At 42.6% G+C, this 23085-nt stretch overlaps 1 protein-coding gene across 1 annotated transcript in view; it reads right to left on the bottom strand.

The window, feature by feature from the left end:
• Positions 1-13171: 13171 nt before the first annotated feature.
• Positions 13172-23085, bottom strand: part of CCP1 (P-loop containing nucleoside triphosphate hydrolases superfamily protein) — a 50496-nt gene continuing 40582 nt past the window's right edge. The window contains exons 10-11 of the mRNA XM_087388392.1: positions 13513-13729; positions 13172-13418 (exon numbers count right to left, since the gene is read on the bottom strand). Of these exons, the coding sequence (XP_087244518.1) occupies positions 13285-13418; positions 13513-13729 (351 nt within the window). The 3' untranslated portion in view covers positions 13172-13284. The remainder of the gene's footprint in view (positions 13419-13512; positions 13730-23085) is intronic.

Here is a 23085-nt window from a genome sequence, read left to right as displayed (position 1 = left end):
TGTCGCTCTATTGATATGCTATAGATGTTCTGTTACTCTTGTATGTTGGTCTATTAACTGGGTGTTGCAGGGGATTGGCAACGCAGAACAGTGCAAGTGCCGTCATGTGCACACCACTCAGGAGTACATATGTTGTGCACATGCCCTTTACAAAGTAGGGACACAATGGGCAAGTGCCCTCAGGTGCACAACCAGGACTCATCATATGTTGGGCACATGCCCCTTACAAAGCAGCTGCAAGTGCATGACTTCAACGGATGACTAAATTTTTGCTTACATATAAAATTTGGAAAACATTGCATCAGCCTTCCATTCATCAAATTCTCAATTAGGTTTTTTGAAGTTGGGAGTTTTTCAAATTTTCTTAGCCTTACAATCACTTACCAATTAATTTTCTTAGTATTGGTACTCGAGAGATTTTATTTCGGAATAATGTAAAAACCTTGGTTCATAGAGATCTTAAAGAAAAAATGTACTTCCCACAAATGTGAGAAGGTGCCAATAGGTGCTCGATAGAGATGCATCTAGAGGTTACATTTGAAGTACCACTAGGCCCACCATATGGAATGTATGGCACTTTTTCCAAGTGAACACATTGTGCAAGGTTCGCAACTTATAGAGGCTTGTGGTTTAGGATTGAAATACTCTCAAGTTAGGCCAAATAAAAGTAGTGGTGGTGGAATAGTGAGAGCTCCCATCTTCAAAATACCATATTTGGTAATGTGCTAGGCAACATTTGTGTCCCCAACTTCGTCGGATCTATCTTTGACACGATCATTGGATTTGCATGAAAGTCATAAATTTGCACGTGTCCACTAGCTATTGCGGCATTGAAGTTGCCCAAAAGGAGTATGTCAAAGTGGGGATTATATAGGAACTGGGCATCTTGCATTGAGTGGTGGGAAGTAGTAGATTGCTATATGTATTGGGAGCCGAAATAAGATTGCCACACCTCTTGATCCTTGAATGCCACCATAGGGTTCCTATATGTTGATTCCCAAACATAGCTTGAATTGTTGGTAACCCTCTCTCAAGGCTTTGATGTGTCTTTGTATAGAACGTTACATCTCATCCAGTTGCAAAGCCCCTAGGTCTAACCATAGGGCATCATTGAAATTCCTTGCGGCCATATGTAGTGTTTCCTTGGTCTCATAGACTTCGCGTCCCTAGCCAACAATGATGACTCAGCTACCTCTATACATTGCCCACTTAATGCGGTTCAGTCATCCCCAATGTATGTTTGTGTGCCCTTTAGTGTGTCGTGCTTCCTAAAAAATTTCAAGATGTGTCTATCTGCATCCTTGAATTTTAGAAATAATGGGGATTCCCTAAGTGGGTCTTTTCTTTTTCTCCATACATATGTCGATGGAAACCCCCTTTGTGCCCATATGTGAGGTACTCGTGGGCAGTTCTATAACCCTCACATTTAATTTCGTATTTTCTCCATGCCCATCATTTGGCAGAGCTAAATTTGGTCTTCCTTTGATGAGGTTCTCGTGGGCAGTTCTGTGACCCCCCATTTAATTTTTCATCTTTTCTCTTCTTTGTCACAATCTCATTTAAGTGTGTGCTAGCTAGCTCTTTTTAACTACCTCAGCTTCTTCCGCTTCACTACTTCCACCCATTTGAAAATTTTTGCCATTTCCTTTTGAGTGCCCTTGACTTCCTTGTGTACTACATCTTTCTCCTCCCTTAGCCATTTCAGCTCAATTAGGAGCTTCTTCCGCTTCACTACTTCCACCCATTTGAAATATTTTGCCATGTCCTTTTGAGTGCCCTTGACTTCCTTGTGTACATCTTTCCCCTCCCTTAGCCATTTCAGCTCAATTAGGAGCAGGTAAAAGTAAGGGAACACAATTATGAAAGTGTAGGTCAATAGGCAAATCTTTTCCCATGTAGAGTTATAACTAGTAGCCCTGCTACCACTTTTAGGGTGAATTTATAAAATTTAAAGCTCTAAAAGCTAGCCCATATGTATTTTTGGTTCGAACTTACCAAATTTGGAGCTCTAAAAATCGGCCCAGACCTTGAAAAGCCTCTAAATTCATCCTGGTCTAATATTTGCCCCTAATGTTGGCCCTGGTTAGGAGAGCATCTTGGTGTACCCCGCTTTCCATATTGTTCTTTAGCTTGCACATTTAATCTTTTTTGTTTTGTATTATAGGCAACAAGTCAGCCTGTGATTTTTTGAGCTCTTCATTTTCTTTCCTCATGGCCAACATATCCTCTTGATGTGCTTTATGCTCGGCCTCTACTTGTATGATATTCTCCACAAGAGCTATGAAAGCATCCTTTAATTCAAAAGAACAATCACACATGGCGTTGCTCAATGAGCTTGTGGTCATTTGCTCTTGGATTTTCTTGAAGATTTTAGCTATTCTCTTGGGCATGCTACTCCATGTCATGCATGAGCTCAGGGGTCGATCACAAGAAAAAAAATGCTTTTGTTGTGGACAAGAAGGGACGTTTTATCAAGGACTGTCGGACAAAGAAGGCAAACAAGCAAAAGGTAAAAAAGGACTAGCACATCAACCGACACCACCAACAAGGAAGTGAGCGCTAGTTAGGAATAGGATGTGGTGTGCATGGGATGGGCTTGAAGGCATGGAGTCAAGTTTTCATTGGGACATATTCAATAAAAGTTCCCTTCTAAAGTCCCTTTAGATATGTCGAAACAGTTGAAATTGCTTTGATCTATTTTAGATTTTGCATACATCCAAGCAACTACAAACGAGTCCTTTGAAACGTTGTTCTAAAGAGCATTCATGAATTTTTGCAACCTTAATTTAGAAATCAAACCTATCCTATCATCAACGTGTTATTTGAAAGTGATCCAAAGCTTTCCTCACAACATGAGAGTTGCTTTGTGTGAAAAGTTTAGACTTCAAGAATTGTGCAATAAAAGTCTCCATTCAATGGAATATAGATTGTTAACGACCTTGGAAAGAGGTGTTTGAAAGTATATAGAGGTTTGAAAAGAACCTTAACATTATATATATCAAAGAACTTCATGGAAAATGTTCCCAAACACAAGATTATATTTAAATATTGCAATCTTGTTCTAAAATCTTAGAGTGCCTCTAAAGCATGAGCCAAGATGACAAGGAATGAAAGGAGGTGGGGAATGAGTAAAGGAATGAAGTTTTCTTTCCACAGAAGTCTTCGATTACAACAAATAAGGAGAAACATTTGAAGTTTTGAATGATTTCTTGAAATGAAGGGATTTCTTTTGGAAATTTCAATTGCTTCTACAAGAGCTTGACTTTCCTTTAGGAGAAAAACTATGTATAAAGTCATCCTCACAAGGCGGAGAAAAACTATGTATAAAGTCATCCTCACAAGGCCAAGCTACCTTGGAAAACTCTTAGGGAAGCAACAAGATATTCGAAACCTACTTTTTTCATAGTTGCATATAAGGGCTCTAAATGATCAAGCAAAGAAATCTTGTTAGCTACACCAACATATTCTTTAAAACCAATAAAAGCTATTCAATAAGTTTGACATACATAAAGCATACTCCTATAAATGTTCTATGACAAATAGAGACACAAGAGGGATGGAGGAGTGGAAGCAAAATTAATAAGGACAATAAGAGAATGAAGATTAGAAGTAATATTTCAAAGCAAAAGAAAAGACAAACGAAGGCATTGAAAATAAGGAAAAGTAAAAGGAAACTTAAGAGACTTAAACAAACAAAAACGAAAGAAAACAGAACGTTTGATACTTCAAAAGTACGTCGTTTCCATCTTACTCAATGAGATTGGCCATGATCGTGGAACCTCATATACTAATAACTGTTCAAGGATTTGGGTACATCCTTCAAGTTAAATGTTTACTTAACTCAAACCACCAACAAAATGTGAGACCTAGCATCAAAAGACTCTCAACTCCTTGTTTGCTCGTAAGTATGAAGGTTTGCTCTTATATTCTTCATGAATATCTTGATACACTGTTGATGAATGACCATACAAGGCCTATGAACCTAAGGTTAGAGACTTGTTTCATCTTGCTATGGGTAATAAGGAGCAGCACATAACCTTTATTAATCTTTGTAAGCCCTAAAACAGTAACTTCAAGAATAATGGATACCTTTTTCTAGTAACAGGCAACAAGACTGCAACTTAATGAATACTCTAGTGTCATCTTATGTGGTGCAATTCTACCAGGGCTTCCAACTCAACAAGTAGTTCCTTCAATTTCACTCAAGGCTTCTAGCTCTAAGATAGTTATGAATGGTGTCTATCAAAGCTCATTCAAACAGTACACAATTTTGATAGAACTACTTTTGAAAGATCCACTTCAAATGGCAATTATATATCTGGCCTGCCCTAGGGGGGAAGGGTATAATGACTAGTGTGTGTTCAGTGAAGCCAAAATTTAGAATTTTCTTTTTTGAAAGTCCTAAATTTTATGATTGGTCCAACTCCCCACTTTGTATTTCTTTCCCTTGAAATCCTCCACCTTTTTCTCTACTCTCTCCCTCCCCCCCCCCCCTCTCTCTCTCTCTCTCTCTCTCTCTCTCTCTCTCTCCCCTTCTTTATCTCCTGCATTCTTCCTACACACCATCTCCAATGTATTCTATTCAGCTTTTTAGATCTTGGGTAGGCCTTATGAATGATTAGATATCATTCACCTTGTTTCAGTTCAGTCATTTCATCCTCCAATTCTACCTGCTTACTCATTATTTTGGACATCTTTCTATATATAGTTGATTTAACCAGTTCTAATGAGTCTGAAGGATCGGACATATTGGAATAGATTAAGTACCGCCCTTGCAGCTGCTACTAGGCCTGCCCACTTGATGTATTTGAGATACGAGGCATCTTATGTAAAGTCAGAGCCTGAAATAGAAATGATTTGTGATTTCAACCTTCCTCGGATATTCAAGAATGATTTCAATTCACATTTCATCAGGCTATCGGACATTTAGTAACTCTATTTACCCACGGTTGATTTAGCCATTTGTATTATAGGAATGATCTCTTTATAACACCCCTCCGAAGGGAAAGAGACACTCCTGTTTCATGGAATCTTGTTAACATCCTTGGTGACTAGCATGGCACTCCTTTTGCATCAGTGGGAAACAGAATCTCTCTCGATTGCCTATGGAATTCTTCGAATTCATCTTCAGATTACTTCTCGACAGCATTTTTGACGCCGTAGCTACTGTAGATCTCCTTAGATGGAAGGGTTCATGAGAAATACCATGGCCGATATTTCGTCAGCTGAGAGGCTCGTGATGAGGGTTCTTCTAGAGGAGCTGCCGCTACGAAACAATGCAACGTAGGTATGATTGAACTTTTACACCCTGACCTACGGAAAAGCCAGGGACACTGAATCCAACCCAGATTTTCACGCCATCCCGATCGGGTGAGTAGGCCATTCAATAGGGAGACCCGAAGGCTTCAAAATCTTGGTTTGATCAAGCCGTTGAGTTTCGAAAACAAGCAATAGCACTTCCTCCAAGAAATTATATCAAAGCACAAAATTGGTTGAGGATTACAAACGTTCTAGGTGATGAGAGAGGGGGATGACACCAGGGTAGCAATGATATGGGGACCCGCATTAACCACAAGATAATGTGCATATGCATATATTGAAAGTCTATCTTGATTCTCTTGGGAGAAGGATAATCGGGGGTTTTTATTAACTAATTTTTTGGAAGGTTAACACAAAATCTTTAGCTTAGGATAGCTGATTTCCCAACTAGGGGTTGATGTCACTAGTCAAGACAAGTCTCTTCTTCAACTGACTTCTTTAATTTTTATCCTTAAGAGTTTTTTTTGCGATTTTAGATAACATTGATGATGGTTGGGGGTCAAGGACTCAATGGTGGCCACCCAGTTTGTAACTATGAGAGGTGAAGTCTCTTGACTCTTGAATTTATTTAATAAGTTAACATGGAAAGGATTATGTATCTTCCAATGGTCAGGAAGACAAAGCTAAATTGTTACCTCATTGATCTTCTTGACCACTCAAAAAGGTCCGTAGCACTAGAGCATTAGATGTAGGTACACTATTGCCTTGTTTTGTTTCTTGTGCTTTGGTTGTGCTTTGTGGAAATGGAGGAGGACCCAATCACCTTCTTTGATCTCAAAGCTCGCAAGTGCCTAGCAGCTTTTTGCTTTTGTTTTGCTTGGGAATTTTGGATCATGTCTTTAACTATATGGGAGCAAAATCTATGGTAAACTCTTTGGCTAGAGATACCTTATCTTACCATAGGAATAGGCAATATTTGATCTTGAACTATCTCATTTGGAGCTTTTCTTATAGAGGAAGGAATGGTGTTGTTATAGACAAATTCCATCAAAGGGAGATATTGCTTCCAAGTGGCTTTCTACTCATTGACATAAGATCTCAATAAATCCAAAAGTGCGAGATTAGTGATCTTAGTTTGACCACAGTTTGAGGATGGAAAGAAGAAGAGAACTATCGACTGGTGCCAAGATTTTTGAATAGTGCAGAGCCAAAAGTTTCCTACGAAGCATGTATCATGGTTAGAAATAATCTCAGAAGGAAGGCCATGATGTACAAAGATTATTTGATAAAATAGTCGTTTTGCAAGAGGTCCTTGGAGAGTTGTTTGACAAGGAATGAAATGGGCCTATTTGTTGAACCTATCAACAATGACCCAAATCTTGTCATTTCCTTGAGGTGTTCATGGGATCCCAAAAATAAAATCCATGGTGATGGAATCCCATAGAGAAGATGGTATAAGAAGAGGTTTGTTGGAATTCTTAGGTCAACCTCATGGGGGAGACTTGCAGGTGATTAAGGGTTAGAGGGGGTTGCACCGCCTTGGTCGACCAATAGCATGTATGTGATTGGTAGGGCAACGTAGTAACTTGCATGGCGAGGATAGAGGTGCAGTCAAGGTGGCCTGGTCGGTTTGTTTTGCTGGAAGAGAAGCTTGATTGGTCCATGCAATAGGACCACTACATGCATGCCACTTGGTGATCAGTGTCGACCTCCAAATGAGTACATGATGGTTCTGGGAGCTTCTCCATATGGCAGTGATCACAAGCAGTGCCTCCTACTCTTACCTCTTCAAATATCAAAATAGAGGAGTCAATATGTCTCTTTGTGAAGGCTATCAGCCTGCAATCTAGTCACAAGCAGTTGCTCTATAGGGTCGTTAGTCTATGGTCTTGTAATACCGAAAATCCATAGTAGTGGTGAGGGTAGTCCTGAGTCGTTGGCCGATTCTGAGTCAAAGTTGTCCCTTCAAGATTTATATATAGAAGTCATTTGTGTGTGATATCTCTTCTCTATTGCCTTGAGAGCTATTGCGCATTTTAGATACACTCTTAAGAGTAATCAATATTTCATAAAAGTTATCAGTGGTATCAAAGCAGTGTTGAGAGGAGACCGTGAGGATAAAATCAGAGCATCCATGTCCATAAGAATTTTGTGCAGTCGATCAAGTGCTCGTCTATTACCTGTCATGCTAAGGGAGCTTAGAAAACCACAGAGCAGCTGTAGTGCAACTAGAAGACGTTCTCCATTAGTTCTATTAGCAGAGGCGTGTTTTCTTGAAATTTTGAATCAGTAATTATGGTGGGGTACTTTTCACACAGGAAAGAACTAATAAATAATGGATTAACTCGTTTTAAAGGAAATGTACCAATAGACTAAAGTTGCATTTAAAGGAGTAAATTAATTAAAGAATAAATTAATTTAAAGCATTTGTGTGTGTGTGTGTGTGTGTGTGTGTGTGTGTGTGTGTGTGAAAACCTTATAAACAAAAAAAAGCAAACAAATAGACATCACCAACTTGATGTAATGAAGGAGGTGCAAGAGAGGTACTAGTGGTGCAAAGGGCTAGTGAGCTGATGACGACAATTACACAAAAGTGCCTACATTGAAAAAACTCAAAAAAGAAGGGTTAATTTGGGTGGGTGGGTGGGTGGGTGTGCATGTAAATAGACTACCCATGTAATACACACACGCACATGTGCATGCACACACACACACACACACAAATTCATGCACACAATCTCGACAATGGTAATTTCGAGAATGTGGTGAGAGCTGGATGGTTTTGTCCATTAGTTAGGGGTCCATGGGAGTCATTATGGTAGTTAGGATTATTTGTACAGGCTTGGGTCACATGTACCACGCACATATTGTGCATAGGAGATTGGCTATTTTTGGCTAGATCGCTGGAATTAGCCCTATCATGGCCAAGGTTAGCCTAAAGTGCCTATACAGCAGTGAGGCTGGTTGGTTAGTGGTATGCTCTTAGCTATCCTCTCTTGTCACTGTCTTTACGATGGTATTAGAGCAATAGATCCTATTGCTATGCTTCCATTTTGTTCCTGCTTGCTACTATCATCATGAAGGAGCTTTGTTGCATCGCCTACTACCTTTAGAGAAGAGAGAGAGAGGAATTCAAAAAGAAGGGCTAGTCAACCATCTTCCTGCAGTCACTCACCTTCCTGCACCTTCCATAGTTCAATGTTTGTCACTTCTTGTGGAGGTGATATCTTTTGACATGGACGTCGGATAGAGATGAAGTAAAAGCGAAAAGTATGGAGCTTGAAGTCCTCTACAACTTTTATTCCAAAAACAAACTGAAATTCAGATTTTGGGATGACATATCTATGATGCACTACTCAAAGTTGGAGGTTGTCCTATTTGCCATGGACCCTTAGGCCTATAGCAATGCCTTGGGAATCCAACACGATTTGTGTTGTTGCTTGGGTCATGTGTGGCATGTTCTTTGACTCTTCTTAGGGTGGGTATTTAACAAAGCACATTCCTAGGACGTAGATAATGGGTTGGCATATATTGTAATGCATGTGGTGGTTGCTCTTGGTCCTTCCTTCTCCACACTTGCTTGATTTGTGGTGTTTTGGCTAAAGTGGGTCCTTTGATGCGGAGGGAGGTTTGAGCATCACCGCATCTGGTAAATTAGGTTCTTCAAATGCTAAAACGTTTTTGTTGCAATTGTGTACATGTGACTCCAAATACACCTGAATAGCATGCAATGCAAAAAAGAAGGGAGGGCCTGGTAGTACCTCAAGAAGTTCAAAAAAGTGGGAGTCTTAAGAGCCATAGATTTAACAACCATTGTGGGACTAGAACTTAAAACAAGCTTCTTGGTGGTACAAAGTACTTCTTATATTTCATCCTATCCTATGTTGTTGGAACAACCATGGCTTCTCCAAGCCCAATGTAACTAAAGTAGGAACATGGGAATAATTGTTCATCAGGAGGTGATACGAAGAGAATGGCTTAAAGAATGTTATAAGGAGGATACCTTAGATTTGGGGCTAATAACTCTAAAGAGGGTGCAAGTGAGGATGAGAGGCCCAAAAGCATCCCTATTAAAAGCGCATTACGAAAAAGTGTTGCCCCATTAGGGGCTCAAATGGAAGTTGATATAGTACATTAACAAAACCACACAAAACACCATGGGTCAGGAGAGTAAGAGGTACACTATTGCCCACGGAATGATTCACATAGTGATATGATTAAGTGGATGTCTACACCTATGGAATGAACGACCAACTACTTTATGATGGAAAGAATAGATGACACTACTATGCATTCCACAAAATGTCCTCCACATGGCTTCTCGTGAATGATTTCAAAATAATAGCAACTTCATCTTCCCTTATGCATTGTCGATTTCTCTAGGGAAGAACTTATACAAGTATCCACTAAAAGAGGTATAGGGTCGTGATTTTAAAAAATGTGTTTTCTTTTCATGCTTTTTTTTTAGTGGGTTTGAGTTGTACTAAAAAATTAACAATGTCAACATACTAAGGAGTTTCCACTTACAGTTAAAAAATTAGTGAATCTGGTAACTCGTCCTCGAGTCCTCTTGATCCTCATAAAAACCAAGCATCCATTGAAATACTCGTTCAGACAATTCAGGCTTATTGAATATGTGCTTTAAAGCTTCATGATTCACCTAGAATATGGATTTATTCCCCAATATATAATGGTGAAACTTTTCCATTGAAAACATCATAGAGAGGCATTCCCTCTCTATGATGATATAAATTTTGTCTGCATCACTTAAATGTCTACTCGAGTAGTACATAGGATTATCCAACTTATCATCACTAGTTTGACATAGGACCCCTTCTATCGCTATCATTAATGCATCCACATAAATGTGGAAGTCTTTAGTTTGATTCGGAGGTATTAATATGGGCACTTCAAACAATTTAAAGTTGAGAAGATCAAAAGTTTGTTGTGGGTGCGTCGGTTAAGTTTGGCGTACCTACACCACTTATGGGATTGGATTGGTAGGGGATTAGAGTATACCTGAATGGACATGCCTCTCTCCAAATAGAAGGGTTATCCTTCCAGAGTAGTGTATTCAAAGTCAAAGCATAAATCCAAAGCATGCACTGAACCACTGGTAATAATTCACATGACCTAAAAATCAACATAAATATTTAGGATTTAGGGGATGTGGAAACTCACTGATCTTTTAGATCTAACCTCAATTTCGTCTTTGGAAACCACATGACCTAAAAGGACACCTTCCTCAAGACCAAAGACACATTTCTCCAAATCCAAGGAGATGTCAAAATTAAGATTTGCTTGAACACTTGTTTTAGCTTGTCAGGAATTTCCATAATATTTCCAATGATGCAAAATTCTACCTGGAAAAATCTTGAATGGCTACTATCATTATGCATTGGAAAGTAGCTGGGGCACTACATAACCCAAAGGGCATTACCTTATAAGCAAATGTTCCCCACTCAGTGGTGAAAGTGCTTTTAGGCTGATCTTTAGGATTGATTAATACATGATTATATCCATTGAACCCATCCATAAAATGGTAAACCTCCCGCTCAATAACTTTATCGAGGACTTGGTCATTAAATCGCAAGGAAAAATAGTCCTTTGTTTTGTTTTTAAAGTGTCTACAATCTACACAAATATGAATCTTTTTATTCTTTTTAGCAGCTATCACAATTGTTGATACCCAATCACTATAAGCGACTGGTATCACGATTGGTGATACCCAATCACTACTGACTTAGTAAGCTTGGCTTTCACAAGCTTTGCATAAACTGGCCTCGTTTGTCATTGATGTTGGCAAACTAGTTTGGCCGGCATAATTCAAGCTTAAGCCCCTTCAAATCTTTGTAGGTCCGTGCAAGAACCTTTGGGTGCTGGTTAAAACTCCTCTAAATGAGCTCCAGTTAATCGTGAACCAATTATTAAGGACTTTCCCTCTTACAATTCCAGTTAATTGTGAACCAATTATTAAGTATATTCCCTCATACAATTCTAACCTGGTCGCTCCTACACTTGAATCGCGCACATAACATGATGTTTTTTTTTTAGATGGTTCTTGGAACTCATTGAGAAGTATGCATATGGAATCCTTCCAAAAGTCCATGTGGGTTTGGATTATAATCCCTTGTCATGACCAACCATTCCAACTACTATGGGTACATAAGATATGATAGCATGACATTCACAGGTTCCTCCTTTAGGTTTGACCAATATACGTACCAATTCTCTTAGGATCATTTCTCTTAGACTCATAACATCCTTCCCGTGACCAAATCTACAACTTAATTGGAGAGGCTGAATTCCCTCCTTACTTCCAACCATGTTTTCCATCTCAACTGATCCCTATGCCAAAGTTGCCCCCAACATTGCAATCCCTTTTTAAATAGCAGACTCCAAGTGATCATACTCTTTGTTGAGATTGTTCATGGTATCTTTGTTGCACAAGGTGATTGCTACAAAGATAGGCTAGGCAAGAGTTGCATGTGCACAAATCTTTGCCAAGTTCATGTTGCTGCTCTAGCAAAGTAACGAGTTCTTCACATCAACAGCTTTTCAAGTTTTATTCAGGTCTCCCTCTCCTCAAGGGCCTAATATCTCATGGTCTGTCATTGAAGTTGTTCATGCTCCAACCTAGAACAAATTTCAACCCATTTGCCTACATCAAGCTCTAATCACAAACATGGAGTAACATAACGTATTCAAACAACAAAGGCTTGTAATTTTATGGCCTCATCTAGGTTAGTCATGCATCAAATGGTGGGATTATTGTTCTTTCCTTGTGCTAAGAAAGCTCAAAACCAAAAAGCAACAGTCCATCACTCGTGAGATCACCTTCAAACCAATAGATTGTGTCTCAACTTGTTTTCTTCATCTTTTTCAAATTTATTGTTCAACATCATGAGGTTTCAGCTCCCCCATGTAGAAAGCAATGCTTTCTTCAATTGCTTCAACATGGGAGCTCGAAATCCAGTAGCAAAAACTATACCTTTGTTCCCATTGTTTGATCTCCACTCCAACGCTTCAGATTAAATAGTCAACCTTGGCAGACTTGAAAAAGTGCCAAACTCTTCTTTTGTATACAGCGCACAGTTCTTAGCCTAGATCGGCATGCAAGCATTAGTGCCATCTTCAAGAAATGGCAAAACCTTGTCTAGTGTCTCAACCATTATTTGATAGAGTTGTAGATTTCACTGAATTTGGTTCCTGCCCTTAATGATATCACAAAACTCGCATCCGGCATACATAATTTAAACACAACATCTAACAATATACATTGAAAGCGAAACATCATTCAGACCAGAATGGTCTAAATTTCTTACGTTTTTGTCTGTGATCGAGTTGCACGTGGCACAGACCTTGATAGGACCACTGGAAAGAGCTGCCAAGGCCACCATAAGATGCAAATCTTGCACACCTCTGCAATTACCATCTTTACTCTTTTCAAGAGATTCATCTGGATAAGTTGGTGGGTGTCATGCTTTTGGCAAAGAGCAGCATATGCAAATGATAAATCCTTGTGAAAAATGAAGATGTGAAAAATGAGCCATAAATTAAAAAACTACCAGAGCAAGTATACATATCTGACAAATCCAGGAACATCTCCACATTCGTCCACTAAAAATAAGTTTACTTTCAATCTGAAAACTGCTAGTGATCAATGTCAACTCCTGCCTATAAGAGGTATATGTATTGCACATTCATACCCAGTTTCAAAAAACTCATATTGGATCATGCTGGCTTCTTAAAAAACTGAAGCCAGGAATACAATTTGGTGTATCAACCGCTGGATAGAGGTGTACATACATACCACCCCCAAAACACCTAGAAGAGGGGTATATACACAGGAGATGTATATACATACCGCCCCCCTCAACACATAATCCCCCCTCCCCTCTCCCCCCAACAAAATAAGCAGCAAGAGGAAAATATTAACGATGAATGCTTGTGAACAAATGTTGCTCTGGTTCCAGACTTTTATTGCTTTGCATATATAAATATATTTATACTTTGTAATTATTGTCAGAAAAGAGCTTGACTGCCGTATTCATCATGAAATGTCTGGTATCGGTGAGCTGAGAGATGAGCAGAGGGCCTTGTTGTTTTTAGAGCCACCTGTATATCATCCTCAGTAACTGGACCAATCTCAGGCAGATCTGCAAAGACAATAACTGATTCTGTAAATACATGCAATTTGATATTTATTTAGTGCATAAAACTTCATGCTCCAGAAAAGCGAGATTTTTGGACCTTCTGTTGGTGCACTTCCATTTTCCTCCAGCATGGCCATAAGTCTTCGTAAAGGTCTCATAGCCGCCTCTTTGCACACAATGCGAATATCAGAACCAGAATACCCTTCAGTGGCTTCTACCATCCAGTCGTATGGCAGCTTGATGCCATTTTTAGGCTTCAGTAAACCCTCGAACATGCTACGCCGAGCTTCTCTCTCAGGGAGAGGAACCAAGATCTAACCGATGGCAAAAAATTAAGGTCAACCCGATGGCAAATTAAGGTCAAGTCCAATATCATTTAGCCAAGAACTCTCTCTCTCTCTCTCTCTCTCTCTCTCTCTCTCCACGCGAGCGAGCCCTTGGCCACTTGACATCACCTGAGGCACAACGGATTTCCTCCAGCATGGCCATAAGTCTTCGTAAAGGTCTCATAGCCGCCTCTTTGCACACAATGCGAATATCAGAACCAGAATACCCTTCAGTGGCTTCTACCATCCAGTCGTATGGCAGCTTGATGCCATTTTTAGGCTTCAGTAAACCCTTGAACATGCTACGCCGAGCTTCTCTCTCAGGGAGAGGAACCAAGATCTAACCGATGGCAAAAAATTAAGGTCAACCCGATGGGCCATGGCAAATTAAGGTCAAGTCCAATATCATTTAGCCAAGAACTCTCTCTCTCTCTCTCTCTCTCTCTCTCTCTACGCGAGCGAGCCCTTGGCCACTTGACATCACCTGAGGCACAACGGATTTCACGGCAACTGACACGTCGTAAGCGGCGGGCCTTCCTCATCCATAGAATGGACGAGGTGATCAGTTCATTTCGAGGGGGGGATCCCACCATTGGATGGGGGCTTCTATTGGAGGGGAAGCCACCTATACCCATCATAGACCCAGGTGTTTGGCACACTTATGCATGCTCTCCTTATGCTATCCCAATGCAGGCACCACCTGATATGTCCACTATGCGCCGGCCCACCACTTGCCACTTGTTCACTGCACAAAATGTGCGGGCTGCACTCAACCAGCTTCATAACTGGAGAGCATAGGACCATGAGGGACCACGATCTGAGCACTTTGATCATGGACAGGAGGTCTTGGCTCCGGTACTAGCACAGATGTTCAACCACGCCTATGTCACGGCTTCCCACCCTCATGGAGTACCACCACCATAGTACCGATACACAAGGCAGGCGACCCCATGGATACTGGGAACTATCGCACTCTCATGATTGGCCACACGCTGGCCAAGATCTATGGATCGATACTGGAGAGGGAGATCAGCAGCCATACAGAGGCACATGGACAGCGTGCTTAGGGCAGGCAGGCTTCCAGAGACAACACTCCACTCTAGACCACATCTTCACCTTGAGGGCTATCATTGAGGCAGCGAGGTCCAGACGCCATAAAGTCTACGTTTGTTTTGTAGACTTTCGGAAGGCCTTCGACACTGTCCCGCAATCCCACATGATCATGCAGATTCCAGAGGTTCTTTTCTGGGGAGTGGTGACCCTATACGAGTCCGTTAGAGGGAGAGTTCGTGCCCCAGGAGGCCTATCAAACTGAATTGAGAGAACGATCGGAGTAAAGCAAGGGTGCCCTCTCTCACCGACTCTCTTCGAGCTCTACATTGATGAGATTACATCTTTTATAGACCGCCTAGGAGGCGAGGGAGCACCACTAGCGGACTTGATGATATAGATTCTACTATATGCGGATGACATAGTCCCCTGTCATCTTCGGTAGAGGGACTACAGAGACATCTAGATGCCCTAGAGGTGTTCTGCAAAGAGAGAGACCTGATGGTTAACCTTGGGAAGACCAAGGTCATGATATTCAACACCTCCTACACAGTGCTTCACCGACGTAGCTTTACATGCCAGAGTTAGCCAGTGGAGATTGTGCAGTCCTACACATACTTGGGTGCAGTTTTCACAAGGCCAGTTTTCACGATGACCCACGTATCCAGAGCACGACTCACACGAGGGCATGGTGCCTTGCCCCGACTAGAGCGACAGTGCTTCCAGGCGCACTTCCAGGATCCACCGACGAAGTGTTGGCTTTTCGACACTCTAGTGAGGCCGACCGCCATGTATGCGGCGCCGTTTTGGGGGGGTGATATTTCAGCAGCAGAGTGGAAGAGATTCAGGTGATTATGGGCTCCGGGATAGAGTAAGCCCTCGGTCCCCCATCCGATAGTATAGGCAGAGTTTGCCATGACCCCTCTCCAAGTTGATGCCATCTTTCAGACATTGACTTTCCTCCACAGAGTTTGGGACCTACCTTGTGAGAGACTTCCGAGACTGGCACTAGAGTCCTCCATACGACTATCCGACAGTGGGGCAGGTACAGCATGGTTTGCACGCATCACCTCATGGTTCACCAGTCACGGGATTCATATGGATCGGCTTCCCCCGTTTCAGTATAGCATGGATGCACCGCCCGAGTCGATCCCACGAGATGAGATTAACCGCATCATACGGTTAGATCTCCTCCAGCTTCACACATCTTGCACTTGGGGGGGCGACCAGGAGTTCCCCACCAAGACCAAGCTCTACTATGACCACTTGGGGGGGGGGGGGACCAGGAGTTCCCCACCAAGACCCAGGGGCACTGAGGATTGCCAGTGGACAGATGTAGGTCTCGTCCCATCAGCTGAGGGTCGAGACAGGGAGAGTTGCACGCATACCCAGAGAGCAGCGGACTTGCAGGTTGTGCACAATGGGGGCGGTCGAGACAAAGGAGCACTTTCCGCAGAGCACTTGGGCTATACCACAAGTCACAGAATATGACCGACACCTACTAGAGATGGAAGCAGTGCATAACTTGATCATATATAAAGGTCTTCATAGATGGTTGTTATCTAGAGGGCTCACCTATTTTCCACATGGAGGGAGAAGGAGTACAGTGGACTACCTGATGCGTTCCCCAACCTTTGTGTCACATATACATGATGTTCATGTCCCTCCCCCAGTCGTTGGTGCTGGCCGTTCCTATCTGGCATTCAGCATCTCGACCACCATGCTAGCCATAGTATAGGACCCCTCTAGCCCCCCACTTGTGTCCAAATACATTGTGACCATCCCCTTGATGCGGTTTACATGAGCCACTTATCTCGTGAGCTACAAACCCCCTTGGAGACAATGCAGACCTCACCCATGCCTCAACACTTTGATATCTATGGTTCGGCATGCAAACGCTACATCCTTCCCACCACGTCGATTTGCAGCTCAAACTCTATGATATCAGTGGTACGGCATGCAAACGCTAGATCCTTCCCACCACGTCGATTTGCAGCACGCCCCCCCACTGGGAAGATGACCTAGAACCCATGGTTTGATGATGAGTGCCGAGAGATTAGATCTCAGCTCATAAATGAGAGCTCTTAGGGACACCTTTCAACGCTTGAGGCACAGCGGAAGATATCACGCCGCAAGAGACGGATTTTTATCTCACATAGAATGGATGAGGTGATCAAACCTTTTCGAGGAGGGATCCCACTATTGCATGAGGCATCTCTCTGAGGGTAAGTCGCCCATCCCCATCAAAGATCTGAGCATCTGGCACACGTACGCGACTTTGCTCTACGATGTCCTGATCCAGACACCACCTGATATGTCTTCTCTACCCAAGCGCACCACATCTATGTTCTTGACCGCAAAAAATGTGCGAGCTGCACTACGCCGGCTCCACAATCGGAAAGCCCAAGACCACGAGCGGCTGCGGAGTTTCTCTGGTGTCAAAGAAAAATCGAGGGCCAAATGTGGCTCTAGCTCCTATATAAAGGCCCTCGCCTTGGATCTCAAGAGCCCCATCTTGCTCAAGGTGCATGGAAAATAATTAATGCATGTTCCCCTATATTGCACCCGTTGATTGCGCATACGGCCCACCACCGCTCCAGCCTATACAGCCGCCATACAGTCTCTGTCCCACCTGGACAACCATACAATTCTCGCTCCAGCCTGTACATGTCACCGTTCCTCCAGCGGTACAGCTCACCATTGCTCCAAGCCATACAGGTCATCATCACTCAAATGCAGTTCAGGTCGCCACCACTCCATCAATATAGATCATCATCGCTCAGCTCAGGATCGCCACTCAGATCGAGGTAGCACCCACAAGGAGACAGGGAAGCGGGCATGCAGAGAGGCACACCCTTTCCCTTCTTTGACCTAGAGTTGATCTGAGCTCAGCCATTAGTTAGCAAAGAAGGGGTACTCCGGAGGGGCAAACACAAAGACAATGGAGAATTCTAAACCAAAGATACATTGCTGCCTCGACTTCCTACACAAATATTCATACTCAGCCATCACTTCAGCCCCTCTACCAGTCTTGTTTGAGAAGACATACCAAAGGCAATATGACAAGCACACAAGCACTTTAGGATCGCAAGAGCAAATCTTTAAGTTACAGCAAGAGATTAAAGAACTCAAGCTTCGACTTTGGCAAGCAAGAAGTTATAGGTCATAGTAAAAGTGGACAACAAAGAATATAAAGCAAGTCCCAACAATGCTATGTTTCTAAGAAATGGGGCACTACCAAGTGGAAATGGTATGATAAGAATGCATCATAGAAGATAAGTTCAAGAACCTCATAGAAAAGATTCCAAACATCTTATGGGATTATGCTGATATATGTGACGACTATTAGAAGGGGTCGCATGCTTGAATCTATTATAAAAACAAGGCAGCAAATGTAAAAACTCGACAAACTCACAAATTAAAGGTCACGACCATTTGGATATTAAAGGAGCTCACTCCAAACTAGCTTAGACAAAAGCCATGGACCTGAAGCAAGGAAGACGGGCAAATGCGCTTGTCACATAGAAGAGATGTAAATATTCTCTAAATCTAATAGGCTCCTGATACATATACATATAAGGGATTCTAGGGTTTACCCAGATGTTGAAAACTTCTTCTAAATACTCTTAGCCTCTAAACCACAAGAGTCTTTAGAGTCTCATACTCTAGCCAACTCATATATCTGTAATGTTTGCTGTAGCCATGTGCTGGAGAATAACGACCAACTTCCCAAATGTGAGCCACGCATAAGAGAAGGACGAGGAGAGATACCTGCAGCCAACTAAGGCTTGTGGGGCTGCCATGTGGACACAAGAGATAGGTGCTACATGGGCGGATTTGAGAGAGAAGAAGGCCGCCATGTGGGCAGTATCATGGGCTGCCATCTAGGCAGCACGTCTGGCTGCCATACGAGCAGGCTACGCCTAGCATGTGGGCAGCAAGAACGGCACAGCCACGTGGACTAGGTGGCCAGGCCTCGGGCTCAACAAAGGGCTTGAGGCTGAAGGGACCATTTATAGGCCCTTCACTGGTCAGCCAGTAGAGAAACATGTCGGTGGGCCAAAAATGTAGGGTTGGCCAGGGCAGGGAGCTGTTGACCAGCTCAGCTTGCTGATACACCCTGATCAAAACCCCAGATGGCCTAAAAGTGGCAGGGGTTGGGGGTGCAGACCAGAACCTACTTTCTATAAAGGGGCCATTGACCCCTGAAGCACCTCCCAGCAACCAGATCCAGATCAGGCACATCGCAGGAGGAAGAGTTCTCAGCAGAGTAGGAGCAGAGTTGCCCCATTTTGGGTACTCATCTAGCAACAGCGATTGGTTGTAGATATGAACTATCTTGTTTGAGAACAATTGTGTGCACTCATCATCCATAGTGTGATCTTCAATGTTTGGTGTTCTTGGGAACATTCCACTGCAGGAGTTTTGTAGGCCATCTCATGGGCTATCCATAGATGCCAATTATACCTTGGCATGTGCCTTTATAGTCAGTTAGGACTATTGGTACAGTTAGTTTATGTACCATCTAGGTCAGTTAGGACACTTAGTCCAGTTAGGGCAGTTAGCCCTAGGGTTTTGTTATGTTGGCTCTCCCTTGAGCCTCTAAGCACTTCTGTCGCGAAAAACCTCTTTCTAACACGAGAAAATTGCATTTTCGAGCAGCTACCACGAAGGGAGGCACATTCGGAGGATTTTCCTGCTGCATTATCTTCACACGTGTGAATCCGTACAGCCGTACGGACTGTACGGAACTGCCAGAACTGCATTTAATGCAGTATGGAGCATTTAATGTCAGTACAGACCTATTTCGGCCACACGTATGTCCTATACGGACTGTACAGAAGCTTTTATTGCTGTACGGAGCACAATGAGTGCATTTACAGCAGTTATGGAACTGTACGAATTTCTGCATCAGTATTTACTGCATCTTTGGAGGCTGTATGGGCGTGCAGATCTGTCTTTAATGCTGTACGGGCTCATTTATTGAGGGTACGACCTGTACGGATTTCGGTACTACCTGTACAAGCAGGTTTGGTGCATTTATTACCTTCTTGATCTACCTCGAAGCTCGTGCCATCATTTCAAAGGCTTTTGCTTATTCTTTTTTCTCATTTGCTTTGCCAATTGGTGCATTTGTCTTGTATTTCAGCACCATGTCTGGTGGCAAAGATGATTTGTTTGGGCTGATTGGGGCTGATGACAAGCTTGATGGCACCAATTATCCCATGTGGTCATACATGATGGGACATGTTTTGGTTGCCAAGAATATATGGCATATTCTGAGGCCAGGCCTACACGCACTGGTACTTCTGGAGCTACACCTACATCCTCTGCTTCTTCAGGTGATGGGTCTTCAGGTGATGGTTCTAATGCTACAGCTAGGACACCTGCACCTCCTACTCCAGCTACTTTGCCTCCTTCACACGAGCAAATTCAGTGGGATGGTTGTGACGCCAAAGCACATGCCTTGATTGCTCTTTCAGTGAAACAGGTTATAATCCCTCATATTCGGTCTTACAAGACAGCTAAGCAAGCATGGGACCAACTTGCATCTTTGTATCAGATGTGGAATGAGGCGAGGGTTGCCTATCTCCGCAAGCAGTTGAAAGATTTGAAGCTTGATGAGGGTGGTAACATGGATGCCTATCTCACTAATGTGAAGGATTTGAAAGAGCAGTTGGCCAACATTGATGAGATTATGCCTGATTCTCAGCTTGTTTCTAATACCCTTGATGGATTGCCTGATTCATATCAAGGCTTTGCTACTACATTGAGGTTGGTTGCAGGGAGTGATGCCAATCATTTCTCATTTGACCAGCTCGTTGCTCTTCTTCTTTAGGAGGAGCAAAGTCGTGCGAATCGCAATGCTTCTATGGCTAGTGATCAAGCATTTGCAGCCCATCACAAACACAAAGGTAAAGGCAAGGTTTCAGCTGGAAAACCCTCTCATTCCCATGCTGATCATTCACATTGTGCCTCTTCTTCAGGGGATAACAAAAAGAAGAAGAGATGTAATTATTGCAGGAAACCTGGGCATGATATTTCTCAATGCAGGAAGCGCATAGCATCTGAAAAGAAAAAGAAAGAGTATGGTCTTGCAGTATCTGGTTCTTCTAGTGTAGAAGATCGACATGAGTCCGCTAATTTCGCACAAGACCAGCATTGGGCTTTCTTGGTTACATGTCAGTATAATCCTAATGTTCATGATGCTTGTATGGCAATTTCCGATGTTCGTGATGCCTGGTTCTTTGATAGTAGTGCTAGCAAGCACATCACTTCCTGCAGGAAGTTATTCAGCTCATTGAAGCTTACATCTCAGGGGGGCAGTGTCACATGTGCCAATAATGCATCATATACCGTGAAAGGTATTAGGCAAGTTGCTTACTTCTGTCTCTGGTGGTATTGTTACTCTAAAGCATGTGCTTTATGTTCCAGGCATTCGTAAGAACCTCATTTCTATTTCAGCCATACATGTGGCTTTCAGGTTCTTTTTTATGGTGTGAGGTGTGCAGCGTATGATGCTACGCATGCCTTTACCATGGATTTGACTGGCACATTGCCTAGAGGTCTTTATAGACTTGATGCTTATGACATATGTTTGGATGATGATGTTGCACTTGCCGATGCACATGCCTTTGCTCTTGATCCTACCATGGCAAATACTCATTTGTGGCATGAGAGGTTTTGACACCTCAATTTTGGAGCCCTAGTGAAGTTATAAGGAAGATATGGTTGTAGATCTTCCCAAAATGCATATGCCTACCCAACATGTTTGTGAACCATGCTTGCTTGGTAAAATGCACCGTGCTGCATTTCCCAAGGATGGGAGAGTTGGTGCTTCACGCAAGCTTTATCTGGTTCATAGTGATGTTTGTGGACCCATGAGGGTTGCAGCTCTTGGGGGGTTCTACTATTTTGTCACTTTTATTGATGATTACACCAAGTACACTTGGATTTTCGCATTGAAATCCAGATCTGAAGTTTCTTCATGCTTCAAGCACTTTATTGCCTTGGCTGAGAATGAGAGTGGGCTACACATTGCTCACCTTAATACAGACAAGGGAGGTGAATACATGTCGAAGAAGCTTGCTGTTTTTTTGGCTTTCCGTGGCATCAATCATCGATGCATGGTGCCTTATACTCCTCAACAGAATCCCGTGCCTAAGCGAAAGAATAGATCAATGATGGAAATGGCCAGATGCATGTTGAAAGGCAAACATTTGCCTAATACGTTGTGGTTGGATGCGGTCATGTGTGCAAATTACATCTTGAATAGATGTCCTACAAAGGCATTGCAGACTATCACACCTTATGAGGCTTGGACGGGTCGTAAGCCTCGCATTTCCCACATGAGGACTTTTGGATGCCTAGCTTATGCTCATGTGCCTTCACAGAAACGCACTAAGTTGGATGATTAAGCTATTAAGTGCATTTTTCTTTGGTATAGTTCAGAGAGCAAGGGCTATAAGCTATATCAGCCCCGCATGGGCAAGTGTTTTGTCAGTCGGGATGTTGTGTTTGATGAATCTTCCACTATGTCTTTGCTGGACTGTCAAAAACAGCCCATTGTTGATGCCCCTGACATATTTGACAGCTTGATGCCTTTGTTTCCATCCGATGCTTGGAATGATGTTCCATCTGAGGTTGTACCTCCTCCATCTGTTGGTCATTTGCAGCCACATGTGCAGCCAGAAATTCAGCCTGATGTGCCTATCATTGATCGGGATCATTTGCACAGGATTCTTGGCCAGGAAAGAGCAAAAATTCAGGAGCCTAAAAAGGTACCCCGTTGGCTCCTTAACACATTAAAAGACAGCGAACACGACACACCTCTACCAGCCCATAAGAGAGCACTTGTCCGGAAAGAGCATGCTAGTGTTGTTGCTTATGCTTTGGTTGCGACAGCATGCAATGAAGAGCCATTATGTCATCAAGATGCCTTTCAGAATGATTGTTGGATGAAGGCCATGCAAGTTGAATTGGATTCTATCCATCAAAATAACACTTAGGAGTTGTGTGATTTGCCTCATGGCAAGAATGCCATTGGCACTAAGTGGGTTTACAAAATCAAACGGAAAGCTGATGGTTTAGTGGACTGTTACAAAGCCCGTCTTGTTGCTAAGGGCTATGCTCAGCAACATGGCATTGACTTTGAGGAGACTTTGCTCCCACTTCCAAGATCACTACCATTCGCATTGTTATTGCCTTTGCTGCCCATTTTCATTGGCAAATACATCAACTTGATATTAAGACAGCTTTCCTTCATGGGCATTTGCAGTTTGAGGTCTATGTTT

Source organism: Dipteris shenzhenensis, chromosome 17, assembly GCF_047967505.1.
Source record: "Dipteris shenzhenensis isolate YYH24624 ecotype China chromosome 17, Dip_SZ_1.0, whole genome shotgun sequence".
Classification (NCBI taxonomy): Eukaryota; Viridiplantae; Streptophyta; class Polypodiopsida; order Gleicheniales; family Dipteridaceae; genus Dipteris; species Dipteris shenzhenensis.
This window is presented reverse-complemented; position numbering and strand designations above follow the sequence as displayed.